At 38.9% G+C, this 10,131-nt stretch overlaps 1 protein-coding gene across 1 annotated transcript; it reads right to left on the bottom strand.

Moving 5' to 3' along the window:
* Nucleotides 1–5,883: 5,883 nt before the first annotated feature.
* srek1ip1 (SREK1-interacting protein 1) lies at nucleotides 5,884–9,438 on the bottom strand. Its single transcript, XM_080032717.1, has 5 exons — nucleotides 9,331–9,438; nucleotides 8,735–8,782; nucleotides 8,266–8,424; nucleotides 7,308–7,386; nucleotides 5,884–6,997 (listed from the first exon to the last, which is right to left on the bottom strand). The coding sequence occupies exons 1-5, from the start codon at nucleotides 9,341–9,343 to the stop codon at nucleotides 6,766–6,768; spliced, it is 531 nt and encodes a 176-aa protein (XP_079888843.1). The 5' UTR covers nucleotides 9,344–9,438; the 3' UTR covers nucleotides 5,884–6,765.
* Nucleotides 9,439–10,131: the final 693 nt, after the last annotated feature.

Raw genomic sequence — 10,131 nt, 5'->3', positions numbered from 1 at the left:
CAGGACCAAGGCTTATACATCCTGGGTTCTGAGCATAGATAATATATAAAAGGTTCTGAGTGACCCATATTCAAGAGCCAGGAAACTTTTCCTCACCACCACCTCAACATGCACCCCGGGCCAACACAGGTTAGCTGTAGAGGGCCTACTGATCCTGATCCAATGCGACCCCGTGCTAATTCCCTGGTGAAAGCCACCCAAGTCTATCCCATGAGGCCTTAAAACCTCAAGGTTTATATGAATAAGCTCCACTCTGAATGGGAACCAAGGAACTGGGCTGGTAATAATAGACCTCAGGAAAAAAGGTTTTGACCAAAGTGGTGAACAGAGACTCATCCGAATGCCTCCTCAATTTATTTCCCTGCAGGTTTTGGGAGAATGTCGGACACTCTTCCTGTAAAGCTACTTAGTATTTATTAAAGCTTTTGTTTTTGATTACTGGGGTAATGTAGTCTGCTGCCTATTTATCCTAGAGGTCATTTACTACACAAGGCTCTGTTACGGGGCCAGGATAGGAAGGTTATAATGAAATTTAAGATGCAAGGAAATAATTTGCTAGCAAATGTATAGCCTTCAACTTGCTTCCTTGGCCAAATGCGTTTTTCAAGTGCTCGGCACACTGTGCTCCAAGATGCGGGGACGGCTTGCCTCTGAAATAATATTTCAACAGTGGTTACAGATGCAAAACCGGTGCCATCTCTCAGCTTGGGTTGTTCCCACCAAAGTGCAGCATAAGGGATTTTCATTTTATTTCTGGGAAGAGGTTATGCATTGCTGTGTAGCGGTAGTGGCATTAAGGTTCAGAGAAGCAGGCTCACAGATAACAGGTTGCAGGTTTGAATTCCCAGGCTGCATGATACAACATAATGTTCTGGCCTCCTTCAATAGCTATACCACTGAGGTATCTTTGAGCCAAGCAAATATCTGTATCACCATTGGATCGTGCACTGGCTTCGGTGGGAGACTGTGGTTGTACTGTGCCGCTCCCAGGTTGGATGAATGTAACTGTGTGAATGTAAGGCAGGGCGTTGTTGGAAAAAAAGTGCATGTGTGCCTTAAATCCCAGAGGAAGGTTAAAAGCAGACATTGGTAAAGAAGCTATCAGGCCACCCACACAAGCCAGAAACATGCTATTAACGTTTTACAAACAAATTGAAAAACACATCTTATGTTAATGAGAGATCATTTATCCCTATAGTACAGTCATTCTGATCGGCCATTTTACAACAATTATTGCCACTAAGTTTGAGATCAACGGCTAAAGATGTTTACTTTGAGGCTGAATTGCTGTTGTTCAGCAGCTACACTCTCACAAAGATTACATTGACCATCTCATTTTCATTTAAATGGCTCAATGGAGTCCCATTTACTTTCTGCTTTCCTACAGCCCATCAGGCTCAATAAAAGCCAATGAGCTGATTAAATCAGGAAAATCTAGTTGTCCCCTTTATGCAAACAGCATATGGTTTTCTCAGCGTGGCTGCACATGGCAGCGCTCTTTCAACTTAATTTGCTCTTTCGTATCGAGTTGTCATCTTACCATCTGGGTAATTATGAAGTTTCCCGCTCTCCAAGATTATTTTGTCAACACTTTACTCTAGCCTTAATCTAGTGCATTATCATTAATAACCATATGCAAAGTAATGTGTTGAACAGCAATAATAAAACAATAAAATCAATGAATGCTGTTTTTATTTTAGAAACATCTTTGGTCCTATTACTGCTGTGTACTACTGTCTGTAATGCTGTTTTTTTTTACATGAGTCGTAGCCCTATTTGCTACCTTCAGACGAAGCCATACCAGCTGTTTTTTCCATTCTAGTATGCTAAGCTAACTATATCCCCTTTGTACCATAAACAAATATGAAAATGTCAACAATCTTCTCTAATCCTATGAGACAGCAAAACAGTGGATTTCCCAAAATGTTGAATTTTCTTTTAAAACAGGTTTGAGTCTCTCCAGATTGCCCCGTTTTGTTGCTTGCTATTGGGATATTTTCCAAACAAAGACTCTATCCCATGTAAAGATTTTCCTCAGAATAAACCATATAGGTAGCAGGTAGCAGCACAAATATATGGCTGTACGACAGACATGCCTCATTGTATGTCCGGATGTCAGCTTTTGTCATCCAGGCTTTTGTCTCTGCAACTCCCTACTACTGCAACTCCCTCCTGGCTGGTCTGCCTGCAAGTGCCATGTAAGAGCTAGAAATGTAACAACTACCCAAATTGAGAGGCCCAACATGCTGCCATGGACCGAATGCAATGGAGAGTGCTCATTGAAGCCTTATGTCCCATAGGGGACGAAGAGGAGTAAGTAAGTAAGTACCCAAATTGTAATTTAAAAAATTTAATTTAATAATAATACTAATAATCATAATAATAAAAAAAATGGTTATCATAAGTGGCTACATTTTGGGCAAGAATCATTGCGCTTTTGGCTCAGCATTTTGTTAAATCATCGACAAGGTATTACATTTTGGGTTTTATTACTCTTTTTTATTAATTACATTCCGGGTCGTGGTTAGATTTAAGACACTTACATGCCATCTGATCTCTGCACCTCATTTAGAATGCAGCAGCTGGTACTTGCATGGTGGAATGAGATCAACATTGACATCAGGAAAGCTGAAAGTCTACATATCTTCCGCCGCAGGCAAAAAACACATCCCTTTTGACTGCACCTTGCTAAGATGATGGTTATAAATAAACAAAGTAAAATTACTCCAATAACATGTTGCACTTTGTAGTTTGGCTAATGTTGAAGTAACGTTAATGATTATTGCTATTCTGATTGTTTACCTTCATGGTTGAATGCAGATATTGTAAGTCGCTTTGGATAAAAGCTCAGCTAAATCAAATGTACTGTAATGTACAAACAGGAGTGGGACGTGGACTTAAAATGTGAATCAAATGACCAAATCTCCTGCAAGATTCACAAATCACACACCTCACACTCTAAGACATTTTATTGACTAGGACTACTTCGCTGTCTATGCTTGCTGTCAGCAGAAGCTTTATGTTTTTTTTTACAAATTTGACAAATCTGCCCTCTGGACATCAAAGAAAATAAAGGAGCGGGAAATGTCTTGTCATAATGCCGAGCTCTGATCAGCAGCCGTGCATGTAGCTGTCAAGATGTTTCAGATGCTTAAACAGATATCCATTTCCTCAGGGCAAAGTGAAATTAATTGCGCTATAATAAACACCTGTCACACAGCCCAGATCGAAGAAAACACAAGGAGCTTCCAAACATCATTGGTTTGAATGTTTTGTACAGGCTCTGTGGCTCTTTTTCAGTTTCATGTCTTGGAGGGGAATTATAGCTTACTGACAAAATGGATGCATTAATCATAGTAAATTGATTTTGCTGCACCTCCCTGTGGGCCATCAGCTGCCTACCCGCCTTGGCCACAAGGTCCTTAGAGGAGGTGGCCCTGCCTTTGACAGTCTCTGACAACTGAGCATTTACTCTTACAAGTGAGATTGATGTTTCAGGTCCAGACAAAGAATGGTATTACTCAGAAACTTCTCAACTATTCATGATTTCTTGGAAAATCTAAAAAGTGCCAGGAAGTTTTGTAACACCCCAATATGACCCCGTCTGACTGCTGGTCTATGTCCATAGAACATTATCTGCATGGATGACAGCAACGTATACAATACATTCAGAACAATCTCTGAATGCTCACACTATGACCACTAGGTGGAGTAAAAACAGATGCTATGAGTCTAGACACAGGGCTGTAATACATTATTATGGGATTTTATATAATAATTAGACACCTTTCTTGCTTGTATATTCTATTTAATCACTTTTGTGTAAACCTTGAAAAAATTATGTACTTTGACACATAGTTTAACATAAGAAAATACAATAGGTGATTCATACCTTTCTGAAAATAGGAAATTATTTTCCCAGTTTATTTTAACTAAGCCATTTTGACAATTTATCTGATGATCTGATGGTCAGATTGGTAATCCAGTGTCTGGATTAAACCACAACCTCAAGATCTCAACAACACTTTGAATGGTCTGTGGAAGACAGTGAACCAGTTTGTCGCTGTACTTCTATTTTAAGAGTAATAATCCATGATTCGCATACATCACTTTTTTTTGCGTTTTGACACATACATAAAGATACAAATCCCTGCAACAAAGCCTGTGATGTATACTTGCCTCAGTCACACCTCCTCTGTCATCTATCAAGCCCGAAATTATTCATACCCCTGGAAAATTTTTACTTAAAGTTACTTTTATTCAACCAGCAAGTTTTTTCTTGATTGGAAATGACACAGGCGTCTCCCATAAGATAATAAGACGATGAGATAATAAGAAGCATCATCGTGGAAAAAAATATTATTTACATTTGAACAAAAACTGGCATGTCCAAAATTAGTCATACCCTTCTCAATAGAAAAAGCCTTTACTGGCTATTACAGCAATCAAACTCTTCCTATAATTGCTGACCAGCTTTTTGCATGTTCACTAGTATTTTTGCCCATTCATCTTTAGCAATGAGCTCCAACTCTTTCAGGTTGGAGGGTCTCACTGCCATCACCCCGATCTTCACAGATCACAGAGGACGTGGTCGGAAGCCAAAAGTTACACCTGTACTGGCCAGGAGGATAGTGAGAGAGAAGAAAAATAATCCTAGGATCACCACCAAGGCCATCCTGGTAATCTTGGCTCTGCTGGAGGCAACGTCTCATTGCAGACAATCCAACGGACACTGCACACTGCTGTGTTCCTTGGACGCAGAACAAGGAGGATGCCACTTCTCCAGATAAGGCACCCAAAAGCCCGCTTGGCCTTCGCAAATGCTCATCTGGACAAAGAAGAAGACTTCTGGTCTTCTGTTTTATGTTCAGATGAAACTAAATTGAATTGTTTGGCCACAATGATGTATCCTTCATTTGGCATAACAAAGGAGATGCCTTCAACCCTAAGAACACCATCCCCGCTGTCAAACATGGTGGTCCTAATGCTTTGGGAGGGGGGGGGGGAGTTCAGTCAATGGACCAGGGAACCTAATCACAGTAAACGGCACCATGAAAAAAGAGCAATACATCAAGATTCTCAACTACATCAGGCAGTTGGCAGAGAAACTTGGCCTTGGGCGCCAGTGGAAATTTCCGCAGGACGACACAAAACACACAGCAAAAGTGGTGAAGAAATGTTTAGGGGACAAACACATTAACGTTGTACAGTGGCCCAGCCATAGTCCTGACTTGAATCCAATTGAGCATCTGTGGAGGGAGCTAAAGATCAGGGTGATAGCAGTGAGACCCTCCAAACTGAAAGAGTTGGAGCTCATTGCTTAAAGGCCTACTTCACCGGTTTGAATATGAAGGTGTATTGAATTCTGAGATCCTATGTAGTATAAATGTGCAAAAAAAATTAAAATCGGTTCATCCTAGCCTGAGAAAAGGCAGAAAGAGTGTTTTTTTAACCCTATATTTCTCTTTCTCGTGACATCACAGAAAGAGAAATATAGGGTTAAAAAAAACTTACTTTGTAAATATTACTGTGATGTCTTTTACTGTGACATCACAGTAATATTTACACTTTTTGTTCAAATGTAAATAAAAGCTGACATTTTTTTTCCCACAATGATGTACATCGTATTATTCTTCATTTCCAATCAAGAAAACACTTGCTGGTTGAATAAAAGTAAATTTAAGTCAAAATTCGCCAGGGTTATGAATAATTTTGGGAATGACTATCATTTTAAAACGTTCAAGAGAATTGTCCTCCACATTTAAGGTATGTTGCTGCCATCTATAGGATGAAATAATTTCCTTTGCTCTGCTACCATGGAATGGTCTCTGAGGCATCATGAACCTACATGTCATGTATGAATCATTTCAAAAACGACAAGGAGACAGTTGAGACCCTTTAATACAAATATATAGCTCTTATTCAAATAAAAAACACTTAATGGGGAGGACAACAAAAAGACTGAAGCAATGGTAATTTGTTCATAGAAAATAAACAAAGCTGAGGCTCAGTGAATGAAAGTTCTCACAGCAATATTCTGGAATGAACTCAGTAGGTGTGGATAGTTTTCAAAAAGGTGTTGGTGGGTAAACAATACAATCAATTCCTTGACAATATTCACAATATTAGAAACCACATTGTCTTACCAGGAATCCTCTAAAAGCTTCACTGTAGTATAAAAAAGATCCCAGCTAAAGTACAGTATGACACTTTCTGTAAATATGTATTAAGCCCAAAATTCATTGTTATCCTACTGATATTAACCAAATAACCAAAGAGTCAAAGCATATTTCACATTCATATTTGAACAGTCAAAATGTTTTGTGGGGGTCAAATTTCAAAGAGAAGTACTGAAGAAACAAAGTGTGTATAACACAAAAAAGAAAAAACAACACAAAGACAGCAACTGGAAACTATTGGTCAGTATCTGAAAAAACAGGAATCAATCTATCCTTTTTTCTGATGTTCAGTTATATGCTTGATAAGAGAATGTACACAACGAGTCAGGTAAGATAATGTGCAAAGAAACACTATTTCACATCATGTTACTACCTGTGTAACTGCAAAAAAAGGTATTTCTTTGATTTGCTTGATGGTGTACATATCTTATCTTTGGTGCTCAGTGTATTCTTCAATTGACATTTGCAAGGGGTTAGGGTGAGAGGAGAGGAGGTGTCTTATTTACACAATGTCTGCAAAGCACACTTTTCGGGGACTGTAGAATCAATATTTTGAACCTCCAGACACATTGCGGTTTCAGTTGTCTCAGTCACTGTCTGAGGATTCACTGGAGCTGGAAGAAGAGGAGGAAGACGATACATGTTTGCTCTTCTTCTGTTTCTTCTTCCCATGTTCCCTTTTGTTCTTTTTGCTTTTCTTCTTTTGGCTTTTCACTTTCTTTTTCTTCCTTCTCTCCGCTTCGTCTGATGAGGAGTTGGACCTGCTCTGTTTCTTTTTCTTCTTGCTGGTCTCCTCATCACTCGATGACGAAGCAGATCTAGGTTAAAAACAAAAAGGAGGATCATTGAAATGTTTTTTTTATCATCACAACTCCATTCAAGTATAAAACATATACACTCATCCTGCCGTGCACCATCAACCATGCCACATTCAAAGTCACTTAAACCCCTTTTCTTCCCCATTCTGACGCTTGGTTTGAACTTTAGCACGTTGTCTTGACCACGTCTACATGCCTAAATGCATTAAGTTGCTACCATGTGATTGGCTGATTAGCTATTTGTTTCTACAAGAAATTGAACTGGTGTACCTAATAAACATCAACATTTCAAGGTCAGAAAAAAACCTACCTCTTTCTTGACATTCTGTCTCTGCTCTTCTTCTGTTTGCGTCTCTTTTTTCTACCAGACTCGTCATCATCACGGGCACCTACACAGAATGGGGGGCACAACCGTCAAGCCACTTTATACTGGGAAAGTAGCTGCTCACAAGTTAAAACAAAAATTTAAACATAATCTGTAAAATAACACTGAGGCTTCAACCTCTTGTAATACTAGGGATACGGCTCTTGCTATGCAATCACCAAAATCCATCTGATGCATTTCCATAGGCAGTTTTCTATTGTCTATCTACTGTATCTACCTATCTACTGTATCTGTTTACTCTATCTATCAATTAATTGATCATCTATCTTTCTATCTATCTATCTATCTATCTATCTATCTATCTATCTATCTATCTATCTATCTATCTATCTATCTATCTATCTATCTATCTATCTATCTATCTATCTATCTATCTATCTATCTATCTATCTGTCTGTCTGTCTGTCTGTCAAATGAAAATCTTTACATTGTCCAACTCTGCCCTAGAGAAAGAAACTTAAGAACAAAAGATAAACTGTTTCCTGTAACAACTGTATGAAGAGAAAACTACATTTTTTTTTTAATGTCATTAGCACTCATGTGCAAAACTGCTTGGTGAATCTGTAAATTGGTTCTTCCGCAACTATATTGCAAGGATATTTCTTTCAAATTTACATTTCATCATTAAGGATTATGTTTTAGCTTTTATTTAGGATATTATGTATTTGAACTTTAAAAAGGGAAAAACAAGTTGCTCGTGTTGTAGTGGTTAGAGCATCCCCGTAGAGGCTCAGACCTCATCGCAGTAGACCCCGGTTCGAATCCAACCCGTGGTCGGTTCTCTGCATGTCCTTCCCCATTTCATCTGTCTCTCCAAAGTCTGTCTTATTAAGCAAAAAATGCCTAAAAATAATCTTTAAAAGAAAAAGTAAAACAAATTCACCTCTGCGATGCTGGCCACCTCGCCCAAGCTTCTCATTGCCATGGGCTGCAGGTAAGTCGTCTTCGCTCTCCTCACTGCTGGTGCTGCTCACATCCAGAACAATGTCTTTCCCGGGGTCAACTCTGACAAAGTTTCGGCACTCGAAGGTCAAGTGGCCCGCTGGAAAACGGACGTCCGAGATAGATTTGATAAAACAGCTATGAGAAAGCAGGGCAATTTCTCATTGCCTAAACTTTGGATATAACCCTAACGAGCTGCTATAAGGCAACATGAATGAGTGTATACTCACTCCTTACGGTAATTATTTGTGGATTAAACAAATTAATTGGTAGAGCTTTACAACAGACCCTACCAAGCCCGTGTTTACCAAGGTCTATAAAGCTAGGTAAAGCAACAGACACACAGAAAATGATATCCTCTTTTTACTTGTGATGGAACCCGAATCCGATGGAATCAAAGATTTACTTACGGTATCCACATTTCTTGCAGCCAGCTCTAATGTTGTCCTTGTTAGGCCCTGTTAGATAAAAGTTGTTTTAGTGTTTGAAGTTGTTAGGTGTTTGATAAACATGCACTCGTGTATGTCGAATACCGTGTACATTACCATGTTTAAAGTAGCTTAATAACAGCATTAAAAGTGGTGTAGGCTCTCCAAGTCATATTAGGCGTTGCAGAGCTACTTCTACACTCAAGATCCGATAAGAAACACAATTCCACTACGAGTTGCTAAATATCTTCACACCGAATTTCACATCACACACATTTAAGCTGGTTTATGCTAACGAACTGTTGTGTATTTTTAGCATAATAGTTGTCAATGTAGCAATACAAACAGAGCACAGTGTATGTTAGATGTGATGTGAAACAGGTTTGTGGGATACAGGCTTATAGTTTAATCTATTAATAAAAGGCTTGCTTAGTTTGTGTTCTAAGATAACGTTGATGCTACGTTAACGCTGGCGTCACTTTGTGTTTCTAGTCATAGGGATAGCGATTAGGTTTCCTGAGTAAACAAAGGAGTCAGAGAGGTGAAAAGGCAAACTTATTTGTAATTTCAATACGTACCTGGCTCAGCCATTATACTTTTCCACGAAAAAACCTGAAAAGTGCAAAACTATCGATAGTTAGCGGCGGCGCGCGAATCAACTGTCTCCACTCAAAACAACGTCACCCGGAAACATTTTCTTCTTCTTCCTGTTTTTTTTGTTTTGTTTGTGCTTTTGCCAAACGGGCCTACAGATGCATTACCGCCACCAATTGGACTGGAGTTCGAAACAGAGGATTATGCTGGTATTATAAAAACGTAGGATAATAATGTTACAGTAGGCTAGGCTTTATCTTGCTTGAAATATAGCCTACGTATGTCTTTTGACTTCCTCAGTGACTGTAGATGTTTTTTTTTCCTACAATGAAATATGCTAGGCTATGTTGAACTGTTTCTAGTTGGCCACAGGTCCAGAGTGTGTTCAGTTTCCAGCAGACAATGTCTCTTCCTTCTATGAGATGTCATCCAGTGCCATCATCATCCCAGTGCTCTTAGTAGATTATAGGTGGGCAATTCTTCAACTAGGTCCATTCTGGTGTCCTTTGCAGACATAAAGAAAACAAAAGCACATTTTTTTCCATTTTTAAATGTTGTCACACTTAATTTACACTAACAATTACTTTATAAAAAACAAATGGTAGATCAGGCGATATATATAAATGCACATGATTAGTGAAAGAAGCAAGGAACATTTACTTTATGATTCTACAATGTGTGCTTTATCAATTAAATAGTCTCACACACAGGAGAGAGTAACTCATTCTAAGGTTTCTTTCTACATGCAGTCACAGACGGCAATGAGTACAAACAATAGATAAGGT

The sequence above is a fragment of the Ammodytes marinus genome (assembly GCF_949987685.1).
Source record: "Ammodytes marinus genome assembly, chromosome: 8".
NCBI classification, from domain to species: Eukaryota; Metazoa; Chordata; class Actinopteri; order Uranoscopiformes; family Ammodytidae; genus Ammodytes; species Ammodytes marinus.
The sequence above is the reverse complement of the archived record's forward strand: the minus strand, read 5'-3'. Positions and strand labels throughout refer to the sequence as shown.

What these genes read in the sequence shown, in the direction of transcription:
- srek1ip1 (XM_080032717.1), bottom strand. An exon ending in AGGTGGCCAGCATCGCAGAG is followed by an intron (nt 7,387 to 8,265) that starts GTGAATTTGTTT and finishes CATTCTGTGTAG; the next exon opens with GTGCCCGTGATGATGACGAG. An exon ending in GACAGAATGTCAAGAAAGAG is followed by an intron (nt 6,998 to 7,307) that starts GTAGGTTTTTTT and finishes TTTTTAACCTAG; the next exon opens with ATCTGCTTCGTCATCGAGTG.